At 35.1% G+C, this 16963-nt stretch overlaps 1 protein-coding gene across 1 annotated transcript in view; it reads right to left on the minus strand.

The window, feature by feature from the left end:
• The window catches only part of LOC129263579 (MAM and LDL-receptor class A domain-containing protein 1-like), a 52469-nt gene extending 37261 nt beyond the window's left edge, over positions 1-15208 (minus strand). The window contains exons 1-11 of the mRNA XM_064100619.1: positions 15203-15208; positions 13375-13459; positions 10060-10230; positions 8691-8839; positions 7306-7422; positions 6567-6660; positions 5589-5720; positions 4835-5088; positions 3753-3843; positions 2949-3089; positions 23-145 (exon numbers count right to left, since the gene is read on the minus strand). Coding sequence (XP_063956689.1) covers positions 23-145; positions 2949-3089; positions 3753-3843; positions 4835-5088; positions 5589-5720; positions 6567-6660; positions 7306-7422; positions 8691-8839; positions 10060-10230; positions 13375-13459; positions 15203-15208 — 1363 coding nt within the window. The remainder of the gene's footprint in view (positions 1-22; positions 146-2948; positions 3090-3752; positions 3844-4834; positions 5089-5588; positions 5721-6566; positions 6661-7305; positions 7423-8690; positions 8840-10059; positions 10231-13374; positions 13460-15202) is intronic.
• Between the last annotated feature and the right edge of the window lie 1755 nt (positions 15209-16963).

Genomic DNA, 16963 nt, shown 5'->3' on the forward strand with positions numbered 1-16963 from the left:
ATAATCATCATCATCATTTTACCTAATCCATACATGTGATAATAGAATGAGAAGCAGCCTTCGATTCTCGGTGAGAAGTCAACAGATTGAAGAATAGCATTATATTTGTCTTGCGAATTCGACGCCTCAATGTACAAATAATGACCTAGAGTGTAACAAGGAAGATTACGAAAACCAATATTAATATCACATAGTTGATATTTATCGTCATTTTATACTCACTCCAATCATTAATTATCAACTTTTTATAGTTTATTGGGTTTAGTTTGTTATGAAGTATTTATTGTCTAATTAGGCGAAGTTTGGATTTGTTTTTACTTTATTTCATTTGACTTTATTTCTTCGAAATGGTTTCGCGACGTACATTTTGCAATTTATACAGTGCGTATAAAAAAAAAAGTTTACACTTAGAAAAATCCTGTAAAATTATACCTTTGTAATATCCTGAAGATATTTACACATTTAAGCATTGGTACAGATCCATTTAAGCAAATGACGATATAACTGTCGAGAAACATTTCCGCTTGAGTGAGCACCACTTACTTTTGAAAAGTTAGCGAAAAATGATTTGCACAGAACTTTGAAATAGTTTTGCGAATAAAAGTAGACCGTAATCATGAAGAACACGTGGAATTTAGCTAGTAAAATTGATTTTGAGATATCTTTTACCTTTTTAAACTTGTTTCCTTGCCAAGTCACATCGAAGAATGCATTGCGCCCCACCCCACTCCCCCACACACTGAGGCCATCGTGACAATATTTGCTTTACACTGAGCTGTGATTTACATGAAATGGCTTAGGCGTGATATTTATTTTGTTAATCATTGTCAAGCTTGGGAAAGTGTGGAGAAACAAGTATTACATGAAAAATTAAATGTAAACCCACTTTAAATGATACAAAATCCGTGAAAAAATGCTGGATATGTCTGATATAAACTTTTGTTCAGATTCAGTTATGTCCTCAGATCCAGCTGGCACAAAAAGGGTAAAGGTTGTACTTACTAAGTGTTGAAATTTTAATTTGGGTGGCAAAATTGTTACAAAATGCTTGAATCTATCCGTTTTATATCAATTGACTTAAAGTGCTAGGGAAATGTATGAGAAATGTTTCGCAGGGTAAGTTTGATTTCGCCCTTTCCCCTTGACACAGCGTGAAAACGAGCATTTCTGCGCAAACAGATTTCTGCGAGCTTTACCAAAATGGACAGTGCTCACTCAAGTGTAACATTCTGTCATAACTTTTAGTTTCATTGGATATATAGATGAGAGACCCAAACCCAAGAATATATGTGCAAAAATTACCTACATGTTGTATATTTTTTAATTTACAGGGCTTTTTCAAAGTGTAAACTTTTTTTTGATACGCACTGTATACATATATAGGATTGAAAACACAATCTTATACCTTTGATCAGTGTTTCTCATTTTTTTAAAAGGATCAATGAAAAGAAATACAAACAAGTGTCATGTTGGGTATTTCTGTTCACCGGTCGATGGGTCTTTCAATTTCCTTTGTACATGTATCTGATCTGTAGTCCTTATTCATTTTGCCATAAATGATTAAATAAATGTTCAAATTTTCTTTTCCATTTAACAAAATAAACAAAATATAATCGAAGTAACTATGCGTATACAAAATAATACAAAGAGTTCAATGACATCTCATAAAAAATATAGAAGATGAATCAATTGAACTTGCTAAGAAAATCAATGGGATAAAAGGCAAATTCCGAAATATAGTTTCAACGTTAATTACAAAAAGCTATATACAATAATAGAGACGGAGACGAGCTTAAAACAATAAACAAATTATCAAAATAAAGCAAATCGTCGACAGAAATAAAATAGTCAAAGTAATTCAAATAATAAAACAATTATGATAATGATAAAGGTGTTGTGGCTCAGTGGATAAGTCTCCGGACTGTGAACCACAAGGTCCGGGGTCCAAATCTCACCACAGCCCTAGCGTCCTTTGGCAAGGCGTTTATCTGCATTTGCCACTCTCGACCCAGGTGTAGTAAATGGGTACCCGGTAGGAAGGAATTCCTTGAATGCTCGATGCGCCCGATCAGGGCTAAGCCGGGATAATAGTATGCAGCGCTTAGAAACATTTGTATTAAGCGCAATATAAATGTTGCATATTATTATTATTTTATTATAAATTTAAAAGATTATAACATTATATAAAGGAGAGCCAAAAAGAATGCGATGGAAAAAGGGAGGGAGAGAAGGGTGATGCAAATAAATCTGAAAATGAAAAGAAGAACATTGCAGGTGCACAGGTAGTTAGGCATTGTAGTACCATTATGAAGAATATTAATGCAATATTTGACAAATTGATTGAAAGTTAGTGAAAGGTTTTAATACTTTTAGTTAAGGTAATATGTTGGCTTGTCTTCAATGAATAAAGAAATGACTATATGAATAAATGAATAAATAAATGAATTAAAGGAATGAAAAAATAAATAAGTAAATAAATAATAAATTAATTAATAAATTAAGTAAATGAACAAATAATTAAATACAAGAAATCTAATCCAAAGCGACCAATGACAAGCCATTTGGCACAAGGAAAAAGTTTTGGTCCGTCTGGGATTCCGACGAGACTTGTTTCTTTGGTGTAATATTGCATTCCACATGGCTCGTTTCTGTTCCCCTCGATCGTTGCATCCTTACCTAAAACGCTACTGATCGTTGCATCCTTACCTAAAACGCTACTGATCGTTGCATCCTTACCTAAAACGCTACTGATCGTTGCATCCTTACCTAAAACGCTACTGATCGTTGCATCTTTACCTAAAACGCTACTGATCGTTGCATCCTTGCCTAAAACGCTGCTGATCGTTGCATATCCTTACCTAAAACGCTACTGATCGTTGCATCCTTACCTAAAACGCTACAGATCGTTGCATCTTTACCTAAAACGCTACTGATCGTTCCTTCCTTACCTAAAACGTTTCCGGTTGTGTGATCGTTCGTCGGGCCCGTCCCCCCGCTAGATGTCCGACCGCTGATCAGAACCCAATCAATCTTATCTATTTCATTTACATTGAACCAATCACAGATAGGCTCTTCAAACGTACAGTAGCCTGCAATGAAGTTAAAAAAAATAACGAAAAGATGCATTTGAACCTTGTCAAATTATTTGTTTATGCATGTTTTAGTTAAGAACCATTTGAAATTATGATGAAAACCGTTAAAGGAACAATTTAAGAATTTAAACGCAAATCAATGAATCATTCACAAGTTCTGGATATGTGTATTTCATTGGTTGAAAATAAAGTTGCTCTAAGATAGGGTGCGTGTGGGTGTGTACGTTTAGTACATCTGTTTCTTCCATTGGTCTGTGGAATTATGAATTCATTTAGGTATAGTATAGCAAATCACCACCAAAAAATCACCACCAAATACCAGAATACAACAATACCATCAGAAAAAATAAGTCCCATGCAATGGAGGTCAAGAAGCTTGAGTATCGTAATTAAAAGCGAAAAACTCCACCCTCTGAATTAAAAAAGAGTCAATCTGGTCCGGAGTGGTCCCTTATCTTACTCTCCTAGAAGTGAGACGAACTTTCTCATTTCCGAGTAAGATTTGCATTTCTCTAGATTGGATTTTAACTCTTAAAAAAAATGTACAGTTTACTCCACACGGAGCTATAGTTCACTCTGTAAGGAAATACAGTTCACATAATTTATTTATTTACTTTATTTCCAGGCAAAAGACAACAAGAATGTTTCTCAAGAACGTACCGGGTGATGGGCATCCTCCTACGTCGATTCTGACGTCATCAATAGCCATCAGGGATCCTGGGGTAGAACCGACAGTCCCTTTAAAAGCAGCCTGTGAGTTTAAAGTTTAGAATAATTATGAAAATGACAAAATATTATCAATGGTAGTTCATTTAAGTAGTTAAAGTGATTGGCTAACATTGATTTGACTTTTAAAAAATCTGAGCTAGAAGGTCACACTTGTCACCTGTGTCTGTGATATGTTACAAAAATGAAGCCCAGAAAAAATTGCGTTCGAAAATAGTTATTTAGTGCTTCAAAAATTTAAATATAAAGTGACCGAAAACACCATCTTAATTTCATCCCATACACTTATGTGTACTATTTAGGCGTCTATAAGACGCCTGTTTACAAAATCGGGGTTTGCCTTGTAGTTTTAGCTTTTCATTCTCAATAATGGTTGTTTTCAGGGTTTATTAGTTCTAATACATGCACTTGTACACATGTATCATCTTGGTTTGAGAATTTTTTTAAATCGGCTGCTCACAAAGTTAAACAATACCTTTAATCCAAAAGTTACATTGATTGCCAATCCTGAAGCGTATATAATTTAAACTATTTCTTCTCACTTGGAAAGTGTTAAATGATGGTTTGGCAACAAAATATCTACAAGACCTTATAATGCCTTATGCACCAGCTCGTAGCCTAAGATCATCACACCAGCAACTTCTTAAGACTCCCAAGACACGTGTAGCATATGGTGCGCGAGCTTTCTCTGCCTCAGCTCCTTCTCTCTGGAATAATTTGCCGTTAAATTTAAGAATGATACCATCACTGGAGACCTTCAAATCTAAACTGATGTCTTATCCTTTCTAACAGTATTAGTTATTGGCACTTTGACACTCATCCAAACTTTCTCATTCTTTCTTTTCTTGTGCCCCTCGGAATAGAATATTTCTAGATAGATGGCGCTATATAAATGCCTATTATTATTATTAAGTAAATCAGTATATAGATGGAAGGCTTTCATTGTTTTAATATAAATTTGTGTTGTAAAAGAGAACAATGTTCATATCTGATTTTTTCTTTGATAGTTGATTTACCTCAAAACTATGTTTGTCTGTCACACTACTACTTCCAAACCTCCACCCCTTGTAGCCGATAGGGGGCGCTTCCCAGAGCGGATCAGAGTATCTGCCAGACTCGCGGGAGTGGATGGTGAGTGCGCCGACCCCGTCGTGGTAAAAGTAAAATCGAACGCAATGTGGTATCGATGTGAGTGTGTATGTAGGGCTAAAAAGAATAGCGCTTTGTCCATCCACTGGGTTGGTAGTTGTATCCACCCAGGCGTAGTAACCTTGAACACAAACCAGATTGAGGTATACAAATATGGAAATAAGTGCCTTTTAAATAGAATGAATAAACATATATGGGATCTAGGTATGCGGCAATATATCTAGTTTGATTTGGCAAATCGGTAGGCCTAGTTAACTTAACATTAACTCCATCATTATCATCGTCACCATCACCCTTACTACATGTACTCCGAGCAATATCACAAGATATTGTCATCATCAAGTGCTATCAGAATTATTATCACCATCATCTCTAGTATCATCATCGTCTTGATCTCGGTATTGATATCGTGTAGGTCAGTCTCATTATCATCATCACAATCACCATATAGCAAGCATCGTCTTTATTTTCATTGTAGTCGTCATCAACATTATCACGATCGCCGTCGCTACCATCATCATCCTCATCACCACCACCAAAACCATCATCACCATCGCAATTATCACCACCATCACAACTATCCCAACCATCATCAGCATCATCATTGACCACTGTTCTCACCCGTATCTACCCCAACAGTATTATCAACTGGGATGTCCGTGTGATCTTTGCCACGACTCCGAGACCAATCAAAATCATCTTGAATCTTCTCTTGAGACCAACCACAGAAGTCCGTCTCGAAGCTACATTCCTCTGTTATATAAACGAGTATAAGTAGTATTAGTATAGTATTATTATTAGTAGTAGTAGTGGTAGTAGTAGTATATAGTAGTAGTAGTAGTAGTAGTAGTAGTAGTAGAAGTAGTAGTAGTAGTAGTAGTAGTAGTAGTAGAAGTAGTAGTAATACTAGTAGTAGTAGTAGTAGTAGTAGTAGTAGTAGTAGTAGTAGTAGTAGTAGTAGTAGTAGTAGAAGAAGAAGAAGAAGAAGAAGAAGAAGAAGAAGAAGAAGAAGAAGAAGAAGAAGAAGAAGATGATGATGATGATAAAGAAGATGAAGGGAGGAGGAGGAAAAGAAGGAGAGAAAAACAAAAACAGAAATATGTCTTCCTTGCAAATATCTCTAATGTGCCATGGGAAAGGGCGGGTCAAAAAATGAGGATGAATACATGTATGTCGCAAAAAATTATGCTTTCAATTTCTATTAATGAAAGAGAAAATAAACCAGAACATCAGTCTCCCTATGCATTATTATCACGGTTCATTAAATAAGATCCTTCCTAAACTACAATGGTAATAATAAATAGTAGTCCATAGAAATAAACAAACAAACACTTCAATGGTCCATATTTTAAAGTTCTGCTTTAATCAGTAGTTACGCGGTAAGGAAACCATTAATAGAATATTAATTGATACACACGCTTTTTGACCACCCCAGAACTAGCAATTATAAAAGCAGTAGCTGTTTTAAATCGTGGACAAATTTATCAACCACCTTCACAACCCATAGCTATATAGACCAATAACTGAGACACTGGTTTAATTTTCACTTTCTTGTGCAGGAAAATAGATCGTTTTAAAAAGCGATATACATGTACATACTCAACACTGGACAGCTTGAAGTTAGGTCGAGGAAAATATCATCTATGGCAATATCACCCCAGTAGGAAACTCCACGAACTGCATTGAAGATGATCTATAAGATACAAAAGACATCACAGGGGAAAAATTAAAATGATACACCACTAATGATAACGAAAGTATTCTAATGAAATGAGTATCAAGTAAATGATAATGATAAACAGTTATAAACTGATGGTAGTTAGGACTAGTAGTTTAAACTATGTAAAATTATGATAGAAATCGTATGATATATTAGTGTTTTAATATCCCAACTACTACTGCTGCAGCTTCAATAATAAGGATGATAAAAATGATGGTGATAATGAAAATTAATAACAATTGTAATATAAATGCCAGTTTTTCATCACTTATATGATTTTTTAAAGAAAGATGTTATTCGATATTTCTTTACAAATCTGCATGCAATACATAACAAACAATATGTTACATGTATAGACAAAAATAAGTTCGATTTGCCTCGATTCCTAAAAATCTACAATAAACTTAATAGTTGCATTGTTAAAGTGTGTTTTAACTCGTGCTGATATATATTCCTTTTAATGATGAAAAAGAAAAAAAATAACCTTTTAAACTGGTTAAATCTGGTTGAAAATGTATGAAATTTAGCATGTAAAATATCAAAAATATTTCACTTCGATAAGTTAAGATTTAGGCCTACACAAGTCATCAAGAATGAATTGAAATATTTATCTTTTACCTGATAATGATAGTCAGCCACAATATTTATTTGTCTGTAAACCCATTTATTTTGGAGTGTTCCAGATTGCTTCCACAAAGATTCTTGTTGATTTCCATCGATGCCAACAGATGAGACCTGTACTTGTTGGGAAATATAAATATGACCAAAAAAAAAATAAATGAAAATGGAAAGCCATGGTAAAAAAAATGGTAAGCAATCAAAATCCTATAAAATTATATATTTGTAATATCTTGAAGCTTTTCTACATTTATACATTGGTACAGATCTTTTTGAGCAAATGGCGATATAACTGTCAAAAAAATCTTTTCGCTTTTGAAAAGTTCATGAAAAATAATTTGCGCAGCCTCCCCCCCCCCTTTAGATCTCGGCCGTCGACCGCACCGAAAATTGGCATGCACGTTTCCTGGGACATAGCCTTTAAAATTGTATAGTAATTTTGTCATGAAAATTGCTATCAATCAATTAGGCTAATGTTTCCTTAATAAGTGTGAAAAATCATATTTTTTGCGCTAATTCCCTAAATAAAGATAAAAAATTCCTATTTTTGGTATAGAAACTCTTTGTCATGTTCTTTGTAAAGTTACATGGAAAAATACAATATCAATTCGATTTCTAATGTATTATATTGCTTTTTTTAATAATTTCTTATGTATTCCTCTGTTTTTAGTTTTTTTTTTATGAACGTTGTCGGGCCCTTTTACGATAATAAAGGCATTAAGTAAATCCATTTAAACCAACAAAAGTGAAAATAATCATACATTAATGAATTTTGGTTGAAAACACAATTTGCATTGACTTTGTACACAAAATTACGTTTCTGAGCAATGTTTGGTGTGACATGCATTTACAAAATTTTAGGTAATTTCGAAACCGCGTTCCCGGGCGTCGCAATTAGGTCTTAAAAGATACGGGAGACTTGAAGTAAAACATTTCGCGAAAAGTCGAGAGGGTTAAACAATATACGCTCCCGATTTCTAAAATCCTGGATCCACACCGACACTCGGTAACAATTAACTCGGGCATTGCAAACAGTTTTAAGAAGGTAATGACCGAATGATACGGTGTATGCATACCGCAGTTCCCACTCACCAATAGATTCATATTATAATAAAGGAAAATAATAAGGTGTGATCATACACTATAAAAACTGTGGTGTTAAGACTGACACCAGTTGGTGTTAAAAGAGGACCACACCCCGAGGTGTTACAATTACACCCTAGAGATTGAACATAACCCAAAGAGTGTAAATGTAACAACCAAAGGTGTTGAAATAACACCTTTAGGTGTTAAACGAACACTGTAAATTTAACACCGGTGTAAAATGACTGGTGTGGTCCTCTATGTACACCGGTTAACACCACATTTTGTACAGTGTATCGTACCTCCAATTCGCCCATCGATTGTCCATACATGTGAAGCCAGAATTTAAAGCATGCTCCGTTAGGTGTAGTAGTGATAGGTACAGACTGTAGCTTTGCATTGTACCCCTGAGATCCAGGTGACGCCTCGAAATACAGGAAAAAACCAAGCTCTGTCGGAAGAGGGATACGAGTTAGGTCACAAGAATATCAAGCATTGTATAACATGTATAAGTCACTTCGTTATTACAATTTGCGCATGAGCAGATGAAGGTCACCAATAAACCGGAATTATAGTGTTTTTTTTTTTATCATACAGATGAGCATGATAATGCATATGTGCAATGGCAAATATGTTGTTTGTTATCCCATTTAAATAATAAGAACAGGAAAATTTTCAGTTATATTTCGTATCTGACAACAGGTCTAATGATTACCAATTTCTTAGAAGTGGACAAGTCAATGTAAGCGAAGCTATCCCAATCGCAGATTATCATAACCTACAAGTTGAGACACATGTGCCGGTCGCACAGAAACGTTGTTAGCCTAACAGAGCGCTAACAGTAAGCCCAGTCACATCTTTTGGATTGCGAATTAAAAACAATTTTATTTCACTGTGTATGCATTGTTGTAATATTAGCAATCGCTGTCACATTACCGGTTGTAACAGGGCTTCTGTTAGCACATCGTTAGCCTGCGGTAACAACGCTTCTATCCGGTCAGTACAGGTCTGTGCAGGGGTCCCTTTATCATTCATCATTATCAAGATAAACATTATCTTTACTGGTCATTCAAAAATATAATACTCAATTCTATGGCTCTCGTTTTTTTTTCTTCAAAATGTCATCTGCTAAGTCCCTTTTGAAGACATTCCTTTTTGTAAGATAAGATATTGTCCAGTACATCATTGATTATATGCTCCTCTGTAAACAGGCGTTTCCTTCTCGTCTTTTCTTCTAAAGCGCATAGAGACGTGATGATATATATCACTGTGATATGCGCTATATAAACAATGTATATTATTATTTATTACTTATCCAATTGTTGGTTTTCTTTATTTTATACTGCAGGTTAGGCCTGTTCAGTTATGCAAAACTGCTTTCCAAAGGCGCCCTGCAGTTCAGTAAATAACTCAAGATCATAGTCATTCAATTTATGTAAAATATAATAAAGTGAAAACAAAATACATTTTATACACATAGAGTGAAATCAACAATTATCATGGAACCATTACATCTACATCAAATCATCTACATCAATTCATCGATCAATCAATCAATCTCCATCAATACATCAATTAATCTATATTTATTCCTCTTCTTCTTATTGTTATTATAATTACCAATATCGTCATTATCATCATCCTAAAAAGAAAAAGATGATTGTGTCTTACGTGAATTTTGGGTATGATCATAATCAGGCCCTGTATCAGTTGTCGGGGTCCGAAAGTTTTGTCTGTACCAGTCAAGATTATCATCTGGCATGTTCCTCCATCCACACCAGTTAGAGTCAAAGTCACAAGTAACAGTATCTTGATTGATAGGATTGGCAGCCAAAGGCATATCTGAAATAAAAAAAGACCTTGATAAATGTAATGCTAATTATTTCCTCTTTTTAAAAAGATCATATTTAGTTCATGAATTCGTATATGATGACCCCTCGGTAGACCAGCAGCACCATGATTGATGCTGCTGAGTAGGGCCATCCTCCCGTTTTCCATTTATCAATTCACATGTATCATTTTATATGTATTGTTATTTGTTTTTAACGGAAATAAATTCAATTTAATTCAATTCAATCTATTGTAATGCATCGTATAGATATGTGTTTTCATCAGCATTTCAAACATATAAGATGAAACACATATACATGATATGAGAACGTAGGAAAAGGGGCAAATATTGCATGTAAAACAGACAAACAAACAAGTGGAATGCCTCTGGCCGTCTCACCTGCATCACGCGATTCAATATAGCAGTAGTGCTGATTTTGAAAACTACTATAACTCGCACAAGATGTTCAGTGATACTTGGTTACTCTTATTTCCACGTTTTATGAACTAGACCAATACACTTATAGAGATATGATGGCAATTCAACAAATACCCCCAACGTGGCCAAAGTTCTTTGACCTTACATGACCTTTGACCTTGATCAAGTGACCTGAAACTCGCACAGGATGTTCAGTGATACTTGATTACTATTATGTCCAAGTTTTATGAACTAGACCAACACACTTTCAAATTTATGGCTGTAATTCAACAAATACCCCAATTTGGCCAAAGTTCATTGACCCTAAATGACCTTTGACCTTGATCATGTGACCTGAAACTTGCACAGGATGTTCAGTAATACTTGATTACTATTATGTCCAAGTTTCATGAATCAGATCCATAAACTTTCAAAGTTATGATGGTAATTCAACAGATACCCCCAATTCGGCCAAATTTCATTGACCCTAAATGACCTTTGACCTTGGTCATGTGATGTGAAACTCATGCAGGATGTTCAGTGATACTTGATTAACCTTATGTATAAGTTTCATGAACTAGGTCCATATATTTTCTAAGTTATGATGACATTTCAAAAACTTAACCTTAGGTTAAGATTTTGATGTTGATTCCCCCAACATGGTCTAAGTTCATTGACCCTAAATGACCTTTGACCTTGGTCATGTGACATGAAACTCAGGTAGGATGTTCAGTAATACTTGATTAACCTTATGGCCAAGTTTCATGAACTAGGTCCATATACTTTCTAAGTTATGCTGTCATTTCAAAAACTTAACCTCAGGTTAAGATTTGGTGTTGACGCCGCCGCCGCCGTCGCCGTCGCCGTCGCCGCCGCCGTCGGAAAAGCGGCGCCTATAGTCTCACTCTGCTATGCAGGTGAGACAAAAACATGATTTTTCACCACCTGAAGTCGTATTTATGACGTCAGACTGAATTATTTTCTCTTATCACTATTAACCCCCGTCGTTTTCTTCATCTGTAATCCTTCTACAACACTACTCCTATGCCTATAGTATTTTCTGCTACTTCGGGTGCTGCTACTTTTCGAAGAATACATATTATGAATAAAATATGGAATTACTTGGGAGAAATCGGAGTATTTGATATGGGTCAGAAAACTTTAGCGGTGACATTATTTTATTCTTGGTTACAATTCAAAACAATATTGGCATTTATGTAGCGTTCTTCACAATGATTGTATAACAACGCTTTACAAATACACAAAAGGAAAATAATGAAATAAATATACAAACATAAAAGATAAGTAAATTAGCTTTAAAAAAGAAATGTCTTTAATGACCGCAATTGAATTTTAGGGGCATTTTGTTTAGATATGAGACGGGTTGCTCAATTCAGTTACAAAATTTACTTCAAACTTTACTATTTTGGGTTCATGAAAAGTAATCTGTAATCTCTGAATGAATAAACTCTGTTATGACACCAGGAAGTGAATTCGGGAGAAGCAACAATATCTCCGGGCCGCGATATTTTACTCGTCTGCTCAGTATTTGTGCATCCGACGTGAGAGGGCCGGCAATGACGATATAGTAGGCTGTTAAAATGTCACGTAAGCGCCGCCCAAAAAAGACATTTTGGAGGTCAAGCCTTTCACACGCAAAGTTCGTACCGTAATTTGAGTGAAACTTCCACTGGAATTCACCTCTGGAGTAGAATTTGAATTTGTGATTGTAATTAGCGTTCGTGATTCTAATCATGTTCTAGCTTGGTTTCACACGTGCTAAGAATTCGTCATCAGTGTTATTTCTCACTGGAATTATCATTCAAATTACATTTTTTCACCGTGTGAAAGGGCGTTTAGAGGATTTGAAATAGGTTCAAAATCTCGGACTTACATTGTTTACTAAAAAGAATTTAAAATGGTTCGAGCCGAGACTCGAACCTGCGTCCGTGTTCTCGACTGCAGGACCTGCTTACTGATTGAGCCACACCAATCGAGCAGTTCAATATGTCATAAATTACAATATATTCTAATGTTTCGTGTCAATGAATATTCATAAGGAGGAGTCTGACTAAATTAAACCTTATTATATCGTCATTCACAATGCCTTCCTCTCCGGGCTGAAGCCCACACTCTAAATTACAAGGATTTAAAACAAATCCATTACGGCTATGAATAGTGACCAGTCGATATTAGGATACATGTATATAACGGTTTATCATTTCTCCGTCTTCTTCTTATTATCCTTATTATTCCTTTTCTTCTTCTTTTCTTCTGTTTTATTCTCCGTTGTCTTTTTCTTCTCCTCCTTTTTCCCTTCTTCTTCCCTTTTTTCTTCTCCTCCCCTCCTCTTCACCTTTTTATGATTCCTTTGTAATATTTCATTGAGGCTCTTTTTATGTTAACATATTTTTTTTTTTTATATTGTTGTTAAACTCTGTTTTTAAATGTTTACTATGTCCCCAATTGTGTACTATGTTTCAGTCTGTGAACTGTTTGGGCTTTTTAACCGTGTAAAATCAATTTTATCTTATCTTATCAATCCATAAAAAATTGAATGCTAATAAATTTCGATTTATAATTAGATCTTTAAGATTTACATTTAAATCTTTAATGATTGATTTTTAATTACATAATATCGACTGGTCCTATTCACAACCATAATAGTTTATTTCAAATTCCTGTCTTCTTAGAGTGCAATCGAGAGTACAAGAAAAAGTGAAATCAAAGAATCTTACAATCGCACGTATCGCTCTCAGGGCTGAAATCATCCAATGCAATGTCTCCATAGCTGTAGTAGCCCAATACCGCCTCAGCTTTGATCTGTTATTAACGAAATATTTGAATAATTAAAGAAAATACGAACCAGCAAACTTGTATATTACCAATTCAAGTCCACAACTATATTGGCCAGTCTCATTACCCATAACATGCATAATGCAACAATCTGCGCGGTGTAGTCTATCTCCGCTTGAATGATAACATATACTAATTTCATACTGAATACATTCATATAGTAACACCTTTATTACCATGCAGTAAAAAAAAATAATATATAAAATAAAAAAGGATAGAAATTAAATAATATAGTTTAATTCATTCTCAGAATTATCAATTTTTATCTCAAAAGTGATATTTTTAGACTTGCAGTTAGTTGGATACCTTTTTAAAAGAATTCAAGCTGGTTAGATATTGTTCCGAATATGAACGCACGAAAAGTAAACTCTTCATTGCCATTTTTACAAAAGACAATCAAATTTTCTTAGACAAGCTTTGAAAATCTTTTTTCAACTGAACCTTTACACGGAAGACAGGAATAAAAGGAAGCATGGTACACTTTGAAAGTATCAAGGTCAAACTGACACATAACCCCAATCCCCCACCCCCCCAAAAAAAAATAGTAAAATAGAAATAACGACAAATCATTTCAAAATAGTTGAAAGTATAAAATACATACCACAAATATTTTTCCTGTCAGAGGGGTCGCAGTAGTTGTCTATGGGAAGGAAACAAAAATCGTGTTGATTATTCGTTTAATTTAATTATTCAATATAATTCTAAACAAATGGAGCGCCTCTGGCAATCTCGCCTGCATTACGTGATTCAATAATATAGCAGTGCTGACCTTGAAAACGACTATGGAATAATCATTCACACAAAAAAAACACCATTCATATGATGATAAAATATTATGTTCATTGACCCTAAACGACATTTGACCTTGATTGTGTGACCGAAGACTTAAATAAGACGATCAGTGATACTTGATTACCCTAATGTCCACACTTCATTAACTAGATCCATAAACTTTCAAAGTTATGATGGCAATTCAACAAATACCCCCAACACGGCCAAAGTTCATTGACCTTGATCATGATACCTGAAACTCACGCAGGATGTTCACTGATGCTTGATCACTCTTATGTCCAAGTTTCATGAACTAGATTCATATACCTTAGAGTTATGACATTTAAAGAATTTAACCTTGGTTCAGATTCCGTTTTGATAACATAATCAACAACATAATCTGAGTTCATTGTACCTAAATGACCTTTGCCCTCGATCGTGTGACCCGAAACTCACAAATGATGTTCAGTGCTACTTGAACACTTTTATGTCCAAGGTTCATGAGCCAGATCCATAACTTTTAAAGTTATTTTGGAAATCAACAGATACCCCCAACATGGCCAAAGTTCACTTACCCTTGACCTTTGTCATGTGACCTGAAACTCAGAGTTGATATTAAGTAATACTTGATTACCCTTATGTTCAAGTTTTATGAACTAGATCTATAAACTTTCTGAGTTATATGATGACATTTCAAAATCTTAAGATTTTGATGTCGATTTCCCCAACATGACATAAGTTCATTGATCCTAAATGACTTTTGACATTGGTCATGTGACCTCAAACTAGGCCTATACCCTTTCTAAGTCATGATGACATTTTGTTAAAATTTGATGTCGACTACTCCGCCGCCACTGTCGGAAAATCGGCGCTTGTAGTCTCGATCTGCTATGAAGGCGAGACAAAACCAAACAAGTGGAATGCCTCTGGCCGTCTCACCTGCATCACGCGATTCAATATAGCAGCAGTGCTGATTTTGAAAACTACTATAACTCGCACAAGATGTTCAGTGATACTTGGTTACTCTTATTTCCACGTTTTATGAACTAGACCAATACACTTATAGAGATATGATGGCAATTCAACAAATACCCCCAACGTGGCCAAAGTTCTTTGACCTTACATGACCTTTGACCTTGATCATGTGACCTGAAACTCGCACAGGATGTTCAGTGATACTTGATTACTATTATGTCCAAGTTTTACGAACTAGACCAACACACTTTCAAATTTATGGCTGTAATTCAACAAATACCCCAATTCGGCCAAAGTTCATTGACCCTAAATGACCTTTGACCTTGATCATGTGACCTGAAACTTGCACAGGATGTTCAGTAATACTTGATTACTATTATGTCCAAGTTTCATGAATCAGATCCATAAACTATCAAAGTTATGATGGTAATTCAACAGATACCCCCAATTCGGCCAAAGTTCATTGACCCTAAATGACCTTTGACCTTGGTCATGTGATGTGAAACTCATGCAGGATGTTCAGTGATACTTGATTAACCTTATGTATAAGTTTCATGAACTAGGTCCATATATTTTCTAAGTTATGATGACATTTCAAAAACTTAACCTTAGGTTAAGATTTTGATGTTGATTCCCCCAACATGGTCTAAGTTCATTGACCCTAAATGACCTTTGACCTTGGTCATGTGACATGAAACTCGGGCAGGATGTTCAGTAATACTTGATTAACCTGATGGCCAAGTTTCATGAACTAGGTCCATATACTTTCTAAGTTATGCTGTCATTTCAAAAACTTAACCTCAGGTTAAGATTTGGTGTTGACGCCGCCGCCGCCGCCGCCGTCGCCGTCGCCGTCGGAAAAGCGGCGCCTATAGTCTCACTCTGCTATGCAGGTGAGACAAAAAGGAAACCCGATAAACAGTAACAGTAACAAATATAATTCAATTTTATCAAGAATAGATTTAACCATCTTTTAAAAGGACACATGATTATACTGACGAGTTCTATCGTGCTATCAATTCATTTGTTGTACAATAATAGGTAAAACGGCCTTTACAACCGTAGCCCTTGAAACGTTGAATTGCCTGTCTTCTACACTGAAGACTTGTCCAAGCCTTGCCCTATTTAAGAAGTTTATCAACAAGAGGGATAAGAGGTGTATATCGTCTTGTCATCCAACCAACCAATAAAGAATGTTTTGAAGAAAAATACGAAGAGTTTGTGTGCAAAAGGGATTAAATCCACTTTAGACCATCCGAGAAAATCACGTTTTTTATTCTCCCATATTGCAATATTCTTATGCGAAACTAAATTGTCATGATAAACTTCTTTACCATGGGAACATAAAATCGGGTATAAAAGAAATCTACTTGTCTTCGTATCTTTTGCAAACAAACTGAAATGGATCCAACCCCTTCGGAATAAAAAGGTGATAAGTCACCAAATGTGAATTTTGAGATTTTCATTGATCTTAAAAAAATGACTTCATAAGCTTTAAAATCACACATTACTTGCCGAATTGATTAACAATAATCCACTCAAGTTCATGAGTGAATGTAGAGGAAACTTAGTGAGCTTCACAAAATAAGGACAAAATGTTTGTCTCAATGGTTCACTCTAGCATGACGTGTGCACACTATGCAATCTTACCGCATAATCTAGAACCAGTAAAGAAAACGTGGTGTCAGAGAAACTTATATCTGGTATTTTTTATATTTAATTTTA

This window comes from Lytechinus pictus, chromosome 6 (genome assembly GCF_037042905.1).
Source record: "Lytechinus pictus isolate F3 Inbred chromosome 6, Lp3.0, whole genome shotgun sequence".
NCBI classification, from domain to species: Eukaryota; Metazoa; Echinodermata; class Echinoidea; order Temnopleuroida; family Toxopneustidae; genus Lytechinus; species Lytechinus pictus.